At 41.9% G+C, this 16509-nt stretch overlaps 1 protein-coding gene across 1 annotated transcript; it reads right to left on the bottom strand.

Annotated features, from left to right (window-relative positions):
* Positions 1-3658: 3658 nt before the first annotated feature.
* LOC308114440 (neurexophilin-1) lies at positions 3659-15866 on the bottom strand (the record flags this gene model as incomplete). The annotated part of the gene is made up of 2 exons (XM_080471313.1): positions 3659-4453; positions 15798-15866. The coding sequence occupies 2 exons, from the start codon at positions 15864-15866 to the stop codon at positions 3659-3661; spliced, it is 864 nt and encodes a 287-aa protein (XP_080327439.1).
* Positions 15867-16509: the final 643 nt, after the last annotated feature.

The following is a 16509-nucleotide window of genomic DNA, read 5'->3' as shown; positions in this document are numbered from 1 at the left end:
AAACAATAACAAATGCTTCAGTTAGGATGATCTGCTCTGTCGACCTCTAGATAGAAACTCACTTTTTCCTTAAAATTGTTTAATTTCTTGATGGTAGATTGAGTAAAAAGTGCATTGAATTTGAACTTTGTCAGGATGTAATTGCATTTTATTTTGAAAATGGAAGGGAAATCCTGGAATTGTTGGCATAATTTTACTCGTCTGACCCAGTTCGGATTAAATTGAACTGTATGAACTAATTCAGCTGAGCAAATACGTCATAAATAAAAAAGAGAATTCCTCTTGAAACTGATATCATCCAGTGTTTGACACCGCTCTGAATACGTTGAGATTCATCTGATTTTTAAAACTTTTTAAATTTCTATTTCAACATGTCATTGAGTTGAACTGAGACTCGATCGTTGATCTGAACGTTGACAGCAGATTAGACTGAACAACGAAGGCTGAAAAGAATTAGCTAAAATCAAAGGTTTTTTATGTCTTTCTTTTATCATTATACCTTTTTTATCTTTACATTACTGTTTTAAAGCAGTTATATTCTTAAAATCACCCATGAATATGATCCCATAAAAAATACAATCAAAGTGGACTTATTATTGAGGCAGTGAAACTGAAAGTTTTATTTGATATACTCAATTTTCTCTAAGTTTTTATTCGAACTCATGCCTTTGGTCGATATTCCCAATATCTTTTAATATCTAGTGCAAGAAAATCTTTTCAATAAATAAACGAACTCAACTTTATACATCTGCTTGTTGATGCTTCACATGAGCCGAACTACAAAACGAACTAGATCATCTCCTACAAGAGTCTATGACAAAAGTATTATTTAATTTCTTCTTTGAAAAAGACACGTTGAAGTTTAGCTTTAGCCGTAAGTTAGAAAAGTTATCGTCTAACTTTGTTGTTGTTGTTTTTTTTAACATTATTTTCAACCTTTCAAGCACAATTTAAATATATTAATTTAGATTTTGGATTTTTTTTAAATTTATTATAATAAAATTGTTAAAACCTCTGAACTGTATTCTGGTTGCCCCCCCCCTCCCCTTTTTTTTTTTTTTATAAAAGTTATTTATTGAAAGTGCATCATCCTAATTTTTTATATTTATTGCTGGCATTTTATTGTATTTATCTTTTGTGATTATTCATACAATTTAATGTATGTATTTTTTTTTATTGTCATTGATAGATATTATCCATTGTACTCTTTACTTTTCATTGTTGTTATTGAGAAGATTACTTTTTTAAAATACAACCATGATTTTTGATATTTTGACTTTACTCCAGTCAACTGCGTGTTCATATTTGGAAATTTGACCAAACTTAACAAAAAACTGACATTGTTGGACCAAGAAGTAATTTTTGGGGGTTATATATTCAAAGCGATGAGCCGAGAAGCTTCTGAATGGGACCGCAACGCTTTCCAACTCTAACTTCACCCCCGTTTGATCCCTTCTCACTGCTGAATGCACCGATTAGTGAACTAAAAACCTGCTTGATGTTTGCAGCTGTTATTATTTCTGGTCCTGAGCAGCACACGGCTCGTGTTTTCTTTTTTCTCCCCTCCACATTTTCCCCTCAGACGACATCCGTCAGGGAAACAGATCCGTCCCTCGGCCGCTCTCGCTCCCCAACACTTTTGTGCCAGGACTGTTTACACTTGTAAGATTATGTGCATAATGAGGCTGCATTGTCTCGGCAAAAGTGCCGCTTTAATTCTTTGAAGCTGAACAAACTGTCCCTGGCACATTTGGGTAAGGGTGGAGAGATATCAAAGTCACTTTATTGAGATGAAAGAACTGGCCCAAACAGCGATCGCAGACATTAGTCATTGCTTCTTCTCGCTGACAGAAACATGCTCTCAATTTACGAGTCAGGTGCTTCCAGTGATTTCTGCCAGCCTTGTTCCTGCACATCATAAATTCCTCTTTATGCTCGCTCATCCCACAGGGCGGACGCCCCTATTCTCCGGCCTGCCTTGTCAGAAACCTCACCCCATGTTGGCATATTGGATGTGGTCCAGGCTGCCATTAGCAGTTACTGTGTTGCACATACCCTGGCATGCACTGTGAAGAGAGCACTGAATTTAAATAGACAGCAGTGATTGCGCCCCTAGGTGCACATTTTCTCCTTTTTTCTTTCTTTCTTTTTTTTTTTTTTACAGGTTTTTCTATCGGGTCTTTAATTCATTCCTTCTATGGTGTTGACTCTGCAGAGCTCCCACTTACACTCAGTTCATTTTCTCTAAATGTTTCACGTGGAGCCACTGGCTTCCAATCTATGTAATGAAGGTTTAATAGCCAATTGGAGCATCCAATATCATTAGCAGCAAGAGTTGATCCCATCCAAAATTTCCACTTTTTTTTTTTTTTTCTTTCGATAACCAGGAGGTGCAAACGTTTGATAGGTGCGATACGTGATTAGCGCCTGCTGGTTAATGTATGTCACGTCTCTTCAGGAGCAGGATAGCACATTTTTACCACCTCTCAGATTTACACCAACACCAGGGAATCATCCCTCCTTCACCTGTTATAATTATCTATTTTTGAAAATGGCTTTGACCTTGTTTTTTCCCCCCCAGCACATTTTGCTAAAAACCAAAGTTATTTTTAGTGTCTTCTTTTGAATTTCTCCACTACTTGTCTTATAAATTATGACACTGAACTTGTAAAGATTAAAAAGCAAACATTTTAGATGATTAAAATGGAAACGCGGCAGCGAGAAAAAAAAAAGAAAGATCAGTGCATAAAATGATTGTATCTGTGTCATTTTGTATTTTTCGTATTTATTTATTTATTTCATTTAGACATTTATAAGCCCGTGTTTGATCTGATTAGAGCCCTCCACTGGTGCCATTTACCGAGCGTCATCCACGGCCTTAAAACTGCAAACACACACAACACAAAATTAAAATAGAAGCACCTTTCCTTCTCTCTCTTTTTTTCTCTTTTCGTCTCTCGTGACTTGATGAAGATGATTTCTGACAGCTGCGATGCCATGGAAATATAGATGGACGCCACTCGGCTGTTCACCACACGGGGGTTCATGCATGGACGTGGGACGAGACTCCAACGACGACACCAGAGAAGGTATACTCTCTCCGACAATCACACTGCGGGAAAACAACACCACTCAAAATATGCTGGCTTTTTTCCCCATTATGCCCGCTAATGCATACTGACAGATTCTTCCTATTTGCATTGACGTCTACGTGTTTGCAATGATTACCGGAGACTGATTGGAGAAGACAGGAAGCATGATTGAGACGGAAATACACTATCAACATAAACAACTAAATTAGCGGGAGGAAAAATGTTAATAAAATTGTTTTCGGGTCTTTGTGAGGGATCCACAATATTTACATAAATACAATCAGCATATTTTTTTTTTACGGTCGGCTTGGGAATTTCCGTTTGATGTAAGCAGCTATGCATGTGATATGAGTATTTGCAAGCCTATAAATGCTTCCCTAAATGCTCCCATCATGACCTCAGGTTCGCTCTGTTCATTGGAGCAATATCAGTCTTTTCAGAAGGATATGTTAGTCGGAGCAATGCCTGTTGACATCTTCAGTCGGAAATGTCTTGATTGCATTTTGGTTGGAATAATCAGACATTGCCCGGGACCCGACAGCCCGCGTCTCTGCGTCCGTCCGCGATCACCCGGTGGGCAGGTAGGGGGTGTCGCTGTGGTAGTTGTAGTCCGGACACACCTTCTGCACCAGCTTGTAGTCGGTGCTGTAGAAGGTGATGAAGATGCAGATGACTTTGAAGGGTTTGGAGCACAGCCAGGACACGTGGCTCTGCGTCTGCTCCTGCGGGCAGCTCTGCGACGGGTCGTGAGCGCACAGTGAGTTCCTGGTGCCCTTCTCCACCTTCTCGTACTCCACCCTGCAGTTGAAGAGTTTGGTGTCTTTGGTCTCCAGGGCCGTCTGCTGCTGCTGCTGCTGCTGCTGCTGCTGCTGGTGATGGTGATGGAACTGCTGGTGGACCTGGAACTCCACGGCTTTGGTCGGAGGAACCAGCCCCACCGACACGTTGCCCTGGCCGGTGGAGTTGTGCCGGAAGTAGACGCTGAAGGTGCCGTTACCGTGATCCACGATTTTACCGGTGATGAGGAGGTTCAGCTTCACCGTCTTGATGTTGGAGTGGAAGTCGCCCCAGCCGAACATCTTCTTAAACTTCCCGGTTTTGACGATGGGCCGTCTTTTCGTCCTGGATCGAGGGTCGTGGCCGGCCGAGCTGTTGTACAGCCAGTTCCACTGCTCCTGCTTGGAGTAAGCGTCTGGCTCGCCGTAGTTCAGATCCAGAGACGTGAAGTTCTCCTTGCCGTAGAGGGTCTGGGACAGCAGGCGGCTGATGGAGAAGGCCTTGCTGCTGTCGCTCCAGTAGGTCTTCACTTTGGATTTGGAGCTCTCCCTCAAGTCGGAACCGGGTGATTCTGCACCGGACGCCTGTAAGAACAAGAAAACAACACGGTCAAGGTCGAGGTCCACTTTATTACCTCAGAGGGGCAATTTGTGGTACAGCCAGCAGTAAGACAAGGAGAAGTTGGAGCGGAGTTCATTCAATGCAGGCACTGACGAGCCCATTTACGGTTCTTTAGCAGAGCAATGGCAGTTCAAATACGAGTTTCTGTGTCTGTTGGACCTGGATGTTTGTAAACCGAAGCAACCTGGCGACTGTGAGTAAAAGTGAAAACAGGATGTTGTGCAATTTTGCACAAATTTTTTTTACTACAATCTCCAGGCTTTTGGGAATGATGAAAACATTAAAACATATGCCAAAAAAGTTTAAACTGAAACAGTGAATTTCACCTGTTTCTTATGGAAAAACAAGTATATGTTAAAAAGATGTTTATGTACTGCAAACCCTCGTGGAATTTTTTCCGTATGTAAAAGGGTATCCTGAAATTCATTTATGAATAAAACTAATTTTTATAATTGGTAAATGTATTATCAGTCCAATAATAACTTAGAATATGGCCCCGTTTACACAGCAATTATTCCATGTGTTTTGGAGGTTGGTATACATGACTACGGTGCTCGAAGCCATGGAAAGCTTTTTGCAAATGCTCGGGCGCATGCGCACCACGGCCATACTAAAGAGTTTTTCTGGACATGCCAGTAGCCGGACAATAACACCGGCGGCGTTTTCTGTGTGTTTGTCGTTGCCACATAAACGGACATCATTTTCAAAAAGTTGCCGTGTGAACGTGAAGCTTTTCTGAAACAAAACGGGGGGTTTAAACGGGGCCAGGGAATGTCATTTCTGATGCTATTATTGTCAATAGCTGGTGGAATCCAAAGATTATAATAATTACAAATACCTGGTTGGTCTTTATAGTTTGTAACTGATACACGAATGCTTTTCTACATGATTTTAACTGGTTACCATTAAACCTATAGTACAGTAGACTCGGTTTAAAAAATGTGTTTTAATTAAAAGTTGTAAAAATATAGATTATATATATTTACACACCGTACGTTCATCTGTAATAAACTCTCTGCATCTTCTGGAGTCCAGAAAATTCCTTCCACCTTCTAGTAAATCGTAAACGTTTCAAGAAGACATCATCTCAACAGATTTCTTCAGAGTAGCGGACACAACGCAGTACTGAGGGCTGAGCTGAGATATCGGCGATGCTGCCATGAAAGATTACGACTTTCTTGGGGAAAATGGAAACTACATCAGCTTGAAAGCCGCGCTGTCAGGGTGAGTTTGTAAAAACATCCATAATGCAACAGCTATTTTGGGACATTTTACTGTATTTTGCACCAGAATGTTTCATTAAAATTGGCTTTATGTAGAGGTTGCAGTGATTTTTGATAGTAATTGTTTAGTTTTTGTGCAAATATTTTCATTATGAAAAAGAAGTTTAAGTTTAAAGTTTATTATGACAGTCCAGCCCAGTCAAGATGAAATGTTTGTGGCCTCTGACAGAAAACATGTTTTACACCCCTGCATAAAGTTTAATTCATATATTTTAACCCTCCTCATTAAAAAAAAAAAAAAGTACATGTAAGAAAATGTGTGTATATAATAACTAAGTTGTTTCATTCATTTTGTTTATTCTTACATTCACTGTGAAAGAAACCAAATTATTCTGGGAAACGGCTTCCGGGTAGCGAGAAACCAACCAACTTGCGAGCTCCCACATGCAAGATGATCCGGATAAAGACATTTATTTAACCACGAGGCCACCACCGCTCCCAAACAGCGCTAAAGGTCAATGGAAAGACAACAGAGGCGCTCTTCAAAACCTGCCAGAACAAATCCAGGTGTGTGTCCATGTCCAGCTCTCACGCTGTAAACGAGTCTTACAGTGTGTGAAACGTCCTAATCAAGATTAAGGGTACTCCTGCCAAGCGGCGAGATGAATGGAGCGCAGACGTGATGCAACAGCAGACTATTACCTGCTGAATGTGCCCTGAATGGATGATTGATGAATCATTCTGCGCCTCTTCTTCAACAATCACACAGATGAGAGAGCGAAGATTTCCCGCGCCCCTCCCACGGAGCGCCGTGACAGTGACGTCCGGGCGCCGGCCGGGCGGACGTGACAGCAGATCCATCTGGTCGAGGCGTTTACATCTCGCACCTTCACCCCGCGATCGATACTCCTGAATATAAGCTCTTTGTTCTCTTTCGCAAAGTTCACCGAATGACATTGTTGCACTGTAAGAAGGACTTTCTATCTGTCCTCTCTCTTTCTCTCTCGCTCTCTCCGAAGCTCATCTGGAGCGATCGGGCTCAGAGAGTGTGGGAGTTTGAAAAGATGGCCTCCAGTTGTTTTGAAGAGGCCTCGATGATGGACGACGCGGCGCGAGCGAACCGTTAGCGATCTCTCTGCCTCCGCGGACGGCGGCTTCACAGTGTTTTAGGGTCGAATCGAAGCCTTTGTCTGATATCCACAGTGGGTTTTTCTTTTTTTTATTATTATTACAAATGAAAAGAAGACGCAGTAAAGCTTCCAGAGCAAAGAATTTTGCAGTGAGGAGGAAGTTGAGGAGAAATCTGAATTTTCAGCAGTTTCCTCGCGCAGCAGGGCAGTTAAACCGTATTAATGAACACCTCCTCTCGACGTCCGTGGCTGGAAACAAAAGTCTGTCATGTTGCCTCGCCCGGTGATGTATCATCCAAAGATAAAGTGAGTGCAAAGGATGAGGGAGACTTCCCGTTCAGGATTTATTGGCACCATTATATTAAAACATAAAGCTCCTTAGGATGTAAAAGTTCACCGAAACAGTAGCTTATAGTCTGTCGGACAGGGAGCTATAAAGTTGACTTCCACGTTACAGTTCTGCCTTTTTTTTTTTTTTTTTTTTCTTTCCTTGAAGAATATTACAGATTTGTACTTGTTTGAGTTGTTTGTGCAGATTTTGAAAGCGATGATGAAGATGATGTGACTCACCAGTTACTGCCATTAACTCAGATTTTACACTCGCTGTTTGCTGCAAGGTCATATATCATGTTACATAATAGTGATGAGTGGATTTTAACACTTGATCTCGGGATAGTTTATATCAAAGGTTGCGCCCGACTTTCTTGTTGTCCATCACGACGAGTGAAGAGGTAGTAAAATGTTTTATTACGGGGCCCGATTTTTATCTTATAGATAAAGGTGCCGAGCTTCAGGGTTTCACGAATTCACCAAAAGTTAAAATTTGGGGTGCGACAAACATCCTTGGAGTTGATAAATGAGGCCGTTTTACCGGAGTCATTGGTGATTGGCAGATTGAATGTCTTGATCGTTGCCACGCTGACAAATACATCCATTGTTTTCAAGTGTAGGCGTACTAGCCTTTAGCTGCTCGCCGATAACGAGTACGCGTACTCGTTAAAAGCCTAATTCCTACTCCATGAGCAAACGGCGTGAAGGCTTTGCGTCGCCGTGAATCACCTCGGCACAGTCTCGAGGTCGACGCTACGTACACCGACAGTACACGCAGGACAAGGCGTAGCGTATCCTACTTGAGCGCCTTCAAAATGTGCTTATAAATAAACTGTATTATTCTTGTGGCTGCATCAACAGACGCTGATCTCCTCCATGAGGTGAATCTCCCACCCGCTTTGTTTGGGACATTTAATATTAATATTTTTATTATTATCTTAATAATATCACGACCCATCTTTTACAAAGCTTTGCAGCACTGGAGCTGGACCCCGCTGACTCTTGGACATGTAAACTCAACACTGAAAATCACACGAACTTAACCTGAGGATATTCTCACTGTGAGGCGAGTGATTCTTCATTTATTTACATCACATGCAGGCATTGAAACATATTTAGTTTATCATCCCATCTTAATTAAACATAATGATTCCAAACTCCTTGTTGATTAAAACGTCATGCTGTCATTTCCACTGTATGCTGACCTGTCCTACGCTCCCCTCCTGATCCACAGGTGGGGAGCGTAGGAACTAAAAGCTGCTTCACCTTGTTTCTTCTGACTGTAGGAACAGTGAGTCAACCTCGTCCTGAGGACCTCAGAGGTCTGGAGGTTTGATCTTCTACAAGTCAATCTGAGATGGATTTAGGCCGAGACCATTCAAAGCTTTCTAGAGCAGAAGGAAGATTTTGAAGTCAATCCTTTGGCACACAGGCAGCCAGTGCAGGGACTGGAGCACGGGCGTAATGTGCTCCACCCTCTTTGTGTTGGTGTAATGTGCTCCACCCTCTGAGGACTCTGGCTGCAGCGTTTTAGAGGAGCTGTAGTTGTCTGACAGATTTTTTTCCTGAGGCCTGTGAACGCACCGTTACAATAATCCAACCTACTGAAACTCAAAGCAGAAGAAGTTTCTCAGAATCTTGTTGCTCAGAAATCCTTTGATTCTTCAACATTGTTCAGATGGTCGGAAGCTGATTTTGTTCTTGTCTTAATGTGGCTGTTGAATTTCAGGTCTGAGTCCAGAACTCCACCCAGATTTTCTGGCCTGATTTGATGTCCTGAGTGACCTGGAGTCCAGATGAGCGCTGACCTTTAAGCTTTCTACTTTGGAGCTCAGTTTTCTCTGGGTTGAGTTGGAAAAGGTTCTGACTCATCCACTCATAAATTTAATATATACATTTACTGAGCCGGTATAAGGGGGAAAAATAGAAAAATAGATTATTTAGTTTAAAACAGTATCGTTGTTAAAACTCAAGGACTCATTCATACATTTGTGAACCTCAAACTCTAATCGTTCAGTCATGTTTTGGATTTCATGCCTCGTAATTCCTCTTTATTGTTAAAAGACATTTGGTCAATGACTAATTTTATTTGGCAAAACTTTTAATATTTCGCTCGCTTCCGATGAACCAAATTGAATGGAGATGAACAAATGGTCCCTTAATGACCTTTGGCCACACATCCAGACTGAAAAGCCCATTTATTTATAATTGCCATTTTGGTGTCGACTTTGTGAAAAAGAGACCGGCGCCTCTAATGATCACATGAAACATCTTTTTTTTTTTTTGGAGCGCAGTAATTACTAAAGCTTTTCAGTAACTGGGTTTGGGTCTCAGCGGAGGCCCGAGCACCAGATCAAGGGATATTAGGGGAACTGCTTTGAGCTGGTTTATATGCCTGTCTGGCTAATAGCTGGATGTGTGTGCGTGTGTGCGTGTGTGCGTGTGTGCGTGTGTGTGTGTGTGTGTGTGTGTGTGTGTGTGTGTGGGGCGAATGTTTCCCCAAACAATGCAAATCCAGGCAGGTTTAGGATGATTTTGTCAGAGAATAAATGAAGTGACGTGTTGAAAATAAATTTCTGCAACTTCACGTTGTGAAATGATTTTAAAAGAGCAGATGTCACCCGTTTCTTTTTTCTATTTGAAGGGATTTTTAAATTACTTTTTTTTTTTTTTTTGCACCATTTTCCTCCAAGATGATCAAAATTACGGCGCAGCCGGTTCATAGTCATCGGGCCTAATTCCTTGTTTGTGGAAAACTCTTTCCGCTGTTGTCATCGGTGTTGTGTATGGTCCCCAAACTGTGACATGCAATTAGCTTTCATCTAAAGCACCTGACAGTCTCTGGATTAGAGCGCTCGGAGGCACATTCACAGAGACCCCCACTTCACGGATTAGAGCCCAACCTGTAATCCAGCCCGGGGAGATTAGGCAGATCAGAGGCAGTCCTGACTAAAGCAACGTTTATATCCAGAACACCCCGACTGACTACACCAACACTCAGGGGGCCAAGATTTACCGCTCCTCGGCTTCAAAAAAAAAAAAATAAAAAAACATGCAGGAGAGGCACAAAGCGAGGCTGGGAGTGATGAGAGGAACTGGAGGAAAGGCCTAAACAAACATGGACGCTTAAAGGTCAACACTTTTATAACTCTGGCTTTAACGGAGATCAGTGTGCAAACATTCCTTTAATATTAAATATCAAACTAACTGCATTGGCCCTGGCTAAAGGTGGGGTTTATTCTGGGAATTAATTACCTTTATATTAATAAAGTGATGGTTACTATGGGATACAGTCCGACCAATCAGTGGCCTGTTGTGGCTGTTAAACTGCTTTCAGAGGCCATAATATGTGAAATTATCCCCCCCGAAAAAAGAATCATAAGATTAAAATCTGGACTATATTTCATTGTCTATTGTTTGACATGAATCGATGCTGGTTTTGACCACTCTGTTATCCACAGTGAAATATAGGTTAAATGCAGATTACAACTTCTTGTCTTTGGTTATCAAGAGGGGAAATTGAGAATTATGAATGAAACCTTAATCTTAAGCATCCCCGATATTCAAGATACACACAAATAAAACAAAAAAAACAATGAAGATTAACTGAGATTTACCATTTTCACTATTGACATTTTTTTTTCAGTCTGTATTTTCAAAGTTTCCTTTTCCTTCAAGCTTTGAGGGATATTTTTTTATTTCTTTTTAATCAATGTTTTACATTAATTCTCAAAAGTTGCCTTTTTTCCCTCCCAAAACTCCCAAGACTACGTTTCACCTTTGTTCAGCCAAACATCTCATTCGAAATCCTGAAATCTTCAACATTCAACCTTTGGCATGTAAATGTTGGCGATTGTGACCAGATGAAAAAAGTTGACTTAAATACAGAGTTTAAAATACCTACGATTGTATAATAATGAACCGGTAGAAGCAGTCGTAGAAGAATCATTGTGACTTTTTCAGAAACAATATTTTGTTTTCACGTTTGATCTTATGGTTGTGTTCTTTTAGTCTCGGTACATTGGTACAACTGTGTGTGTATTTTTGTAGACGTAAAAAAAGATTTGGACCTACTTGTGTTCGTGAATGGATTATGTATGCATGTGTGTGTATGAGTTCTTGTTTTAGCGCTTTTATAAGTCGTGTGTGTGTGTGTACGTTGTGTTTTGCCGTCACGTTGCAGGTTGCTGTGAATTTTATTGCATTTTTAATAGACAATTAAAAGCTTCTTTCTTGGATATTTATCATAGTTTTTATATACACACAATTTAGTTATTAATATTATTATTAGAAGGATTATCATCATTCACTCTTCACCAGCTTAGAAAAAGAAGGAAAATAACAGCAACTATACTTGTGTATATACTAGTATACTAGTATTTTGAACTTCACACAACAAATAAGCTCGCATAAATAATTAAATTAGAAAACCTTTAAATCGAGGAAATTTCATTGTTTTCAATGCTTTAATTTCACAACCATTGAGTTCCATTCATTCCTGCTTCATCTAATTATGCCCAATATTTCTCTGTCAGTGAGTAAATCTGTTGAATAATCTTCATATTTCTTCCAGTCAACATTAAATTGATCCCAGAGGCAAGTGATTTATCGTTTTCCTCCATTTCTGTCCAAAATCTCAACGTCTCAGTGTCGGCCATGTTGCTTTTCTTTTCCAGGAAGTCACATGACATTTCATTTAAATCGTCAAGAGAAACAATGGAAAAAAGGGGACGTCAAGAAGAGGCAAATACAACAACTGAAATCGCACTGAAAAGCCAAAATGAATGGAAGTTGTTTGCAAAGCAACAACAAAGAAGAGGCACCGACGCCTCGCAGAGCGTTTCTCTGAAGGTTTGGACCAGATTGTGCAAAAGGTCAACGTCATCCTGCTGGACACACTCACCTCCAAGTGTTTATTCTTCATAGTAGAAGAAAAAAAACTAAAAATCCATAAAACCATAAAAATGATAATGCAACTCAGACCAATAACAATCAGTAAGAGTTTGGAAACGTCATGAATGAGCAATAAGAGAAGAAGAAATCAATGGAAATCAATGGCAAGCAATCCGCCCCCAAAAAATAAAAAAGAAGTCATCTGCAAAAAATGCAATTTCTGCAAAAAGCAGCCGATTAAAAGAGGAGAGTTAAAACTCAGATTTGAAGATGTTGCATGAAGGTAAAATCATCGTTGGAAACTTTAAATGAGCTTCAGTAATGAATTTCAAATGTTCAGTTCAAAGAGAAGCATGTTTTTGTTAGATCCTGGCTCCCTTTTCCGTCTTTTGCTTTCAAATAGATGCAGAGAATCATATCAGCGGAAGCCTCGTGTGAATGCTGTAGCATTGGAAAAAAAAAATTAAATTAATTTGCCAAACACAGATTAAGACGAGCCATTTCCATTTGAACATATCTCCCAATCATCTTTTAATGGCTTGGGAGTTTATTCAAACTTTTTTTTTTTTTTTCTTTCCCAACCTGCCTTTGTTATGCAGAAGTTCCCCACTCCCACCACCAATAAAAACTATTTAACTGTCTGAAAACATTATTCCCCGATTCGGTGTGTGAGGCAGAATCCGTGGACGAGATAACACAAACAGCATCGGTATGCAGAAAGTCCTTTAGGAAGCCGTTCTCAGATTGCCAGATGCAGGCATATATATATATTTATATATCTATCTATCTCTCTCTCTCTCTCCATATATATATATATATATATATATATATATATATATATATATATATATATATATATAGGCAGGCTCTTGGACAAACTTTAAATGCTATCTCGTCTTTGGCGAGGCTGTGATAAGGCGCAGGCGTCCGCTCTTTGAAACGGGGAGATAAACAACCTCGGCTCTCCCCCGGGAGCCGGGAGGGATATTCTATGGGCCGGACCCCCCGAACAGCCCCGACAAATTCCACCTTTAATAGAAGCACCGGAGGAGCCAGATGACTCTGCGGTGGGCTGTACACAAAACCCAGCCGGGAAGAATGAAAGTGTGTGTCACTTTTCATTTGCCTGACTGCGGCGGCTGCTGCGGGTGAGGATTTGTGAGTGCGACAGCCTGTTGGTCGAACGGCGAAGGCGGATGGAGAGCCGCAACCGGCTGATAGCAGATTTGGGGGCCGGCTGCCGGCCACTTTGCAACCTTGATTGGATGCTGTAAATGTGTGTGTGTGTGTGTGTGTTCAGGAGCCACCTGCAACATGCCAGAAGTGATCCCCCCCCCCCCCCCCCCCCCCCCCGTTTTTTTTTTCCAGTTTCTACGCACAAGTTTTAAACTTGAGAATTTCTTTTTTTTTTTCCCAAGGCATTAAAGTGATGTTCTTATCCAGAGAAGCTTAAAGTCTGAGGAGGAGCTATTTAAGGGGGAGAGTTTGACTGGAGGACATGTTGTAGGATCAGACCTGCTGCACTCTTCAGGTGTGAGACAGCCAGTCTACCTCACAGAGAAAAATAACAAAAAATAAATAAATTAAATATGGCAGGAAAAGTCAGTAAAACGCAGTTGTTCCACGTTTCCTGTTCTCCTTGAGACATGGAGACAGTTTAAGAGTCTCAAGAGTCTTTTTTTCTCTCCTCCAACCGGGCACTTGGGTTTGTCGTCATAGTCATTTACAGTGCGTTGGAACTTGTCTCGCCTTGTGAGGTCCCCGCGCGGCGCGGCACAGCCGGGCCGATGGATCAAGCTCGGGGCATTTGACGCCCACTAAGAGTTTAAGGTCTATATTCTCCCGGTGATATCAAAGTGTTACCTGAGGGGGGTCAGAGATGATGACAAATCACAAAGTGTGTCAAGACATCACAGGCAGCTGTGGATGGAGCCGAGCCCTATCACTGCAGCAGCGCTCGGAGAGGCCGGGGCACAATTATTACCATGACTTCTGAGGAGGATAAATACTGTACGCGGACAGACTGCGGGATATTAGATGGAGGGGAGGGGAGGGGAGGGGGGTGGTGGTGAAGAAGAAGAAGAAGAAGAAGAAGAAGGAAGAGGATGAGGAGGAAAAGGAGGAAAAAAAAAAAAAAAAACCTCGCCACCAGTTTTCCAACTTACCCAGAGGAAAAATGCATAATCATATTATTTCACACACGACTTGGTTCAAAGGCGGCCAAAATAAGTTTGCGAGGTTCCCATGGGTCTGTCAATCTGTTGAAGGAGCTGCGGGCGAAAGCTTAGGATGCACCGAGTACGAAACAATTATGATCATCCCATTAAAGCATAGCGAAGCAATTTGGCAGCCCAGTGTGGAGAAAAAAAAAAAAAAAGAAAAGAAAAAGAAAACACACGTACTCTTGTCAAATGATGCTATAAGATCAACACGCTGCTATTGTACTCTCAACTCATGATTAATGTCTGCATGTGGACTGGGACAAAGGGGGGGAGAAAAAGAAAGGGCGGGGGGGGGGGGGGGGGGGGTCCATGTTCGTTAATGTTATTGTTTCTGAAATCGAAGAATCGTTGCATCGTTTTAAAGAAGCAAGTAAAGGCTCCATGTTGTATTAACGAAAACAAAAAAACACACACAAAAAAAACAAGGGGGTGGTGTTGTGGTGGTGGTGGTGGTGCTGGTGGTGGTGGTGGTTGGGGGGGGTGGAATGATTAGTGCGCTTAGTCAGCTGTGAAATTGAGTTTATGGTTTTCAAGACGGTGAATTCAATTCGATAATGGGTATTAAGTTGTAGAGAATAATTAATAGTAATTGACTTCTTTCCATCACTATGCAAATTAAACACAGATAACACCACGGGAGCTTTTTAAGGCCAGTCAAGTTTGTGGGGATTAAGTTTACGGAATTTCTTCCGTGTCTTCTGGTTGTGTGTGTGCGTGTGTGTGTGTGTGTGTGTGTGTGTGTGTGTGTGTGTGTGTGTGTGTGTGTGTGTGTGTGTGTGTGTGTGTGTGTGTGTGTGTGTGTGTTGAGGAGAGGAGTGGCTCCTGTTGGGCTTTGATTGCTTTGTTGACAGATTTATCAGTGGGTGAGGGGTTACTGTCTCTTTGAGGATTAAAGGAATTGGGTTGTCACAAACTGTCAGGGCATTGGAGTTAGGAGCATTCTGCTATGTTTGTCATAATGGGCTCAGGCTGCTCCACGCCGCACTGTCAAATATGTTCTTATTGGAGCGCATCTGTAAATGGGAGAATGAAGAAAGGAGGAGGAGGAGGAGGAGGAGGAGGAGGAAGAGGAAGAGGGGGGGGGGGCACACACACACACAGTCACACAAAAAAAAAAAGGAGGAAGGACTGAATGGATAGTGCTGAGGGAAGAATATCCAGCGGGTGGATTTGTGGAGATGCAGATTTGGATTTGGAGAGCTGGGGCTGACGGAGACGGTAATGAATTGGAAATCTGGTTTGTGGGTGTTGAAAGTGACGGGAAAGGAAAGGAAAAGAAAAGAAAAGGACCGTCCTACACTGGATACAGACGCCTCCCGAGATGATAGAGGACCCCAACACTGACGGGTCCTTGATCTGTCTCAAACTCACTTCTGTCCGTTTGCCAATATTCCTCCCAGACGGGGCGCAAACATTCATCATGCAGAAGCGATATGAAATCTTTCTTCCTCTTCTTCTTCTTTTTTTTTTTTTAAAAAAAAGGTCAAATCAGAATGACATTTAACTCACCAGAGAGACGAGCGACAGCATCACGGCGGCGGCGGCCCACAGACATGTGATCTTCATGCCTCCCGTCATGTCAAACTGTCCTCAGCAGCGGCAAAAATTATGAAAAAAGAACGAAAGAAAGAAAGAAAGAGAGAGAGAGAGAGAGAGAGAAAGAGGGGACTTCCTTGTTGATGAAGCCGCTATCAGCCTCCAAACTTGAGGGGGATAAAGAGTGATGGAGGCGGTCCGGAGGCGGAGGAGCGCAGTCGGGTGTCCTGGAGATCATTCAGGAGGAGCGGGGAGGGGGGGGTGGGGGGGCGTTTGTACGTCTGAGAGTCAAAGAGTGGAGGGGATGTTTTATATACTGAGGAGGGAGGAGAGAGAGAGAGAGAGAGAGAGAGAGAGAGAGAGAGAGAGAGAGAGAGAGAGAGAGAGAGAGAGAGAGAGAGAGAGGGGAGAGAAAGGGAGGTTCACATCTGAGACTTTTCACAAGCAACTTTTTCTTCTAACATCATCAAGGACTGCCACCTAGTGGACATCTGCTGCAGCGACTCCATCCTCCTTCACTCTGTGGAGGAGGATGGAGGAGGGTGGAGGTCCGACACACCGTGGAGAGAAGAATGAATATTACTGCTGGAACGTCACAATTTGACTGCAATTACAAGTAAATGTGCAGCTTTTCTCAAAAAAAACCCACAAATTAATTTTTTTCCTCTAATGGATTACACCGTCA

Source organism: Lipophrys pholis (genome assembly GCF_963383615.2).
Source record: "Lipophrys pholis genome assembly, chromosome: 9".
NCBI lineage: Eukaryota > Metazoa > Chordata > Actinopteri > Blenniiformes > Blenniidae > Lipophrys > Lipophrys pholis.
This window is presented reverse-complemented; position numbering and strand designations above follow the sequence as displayed.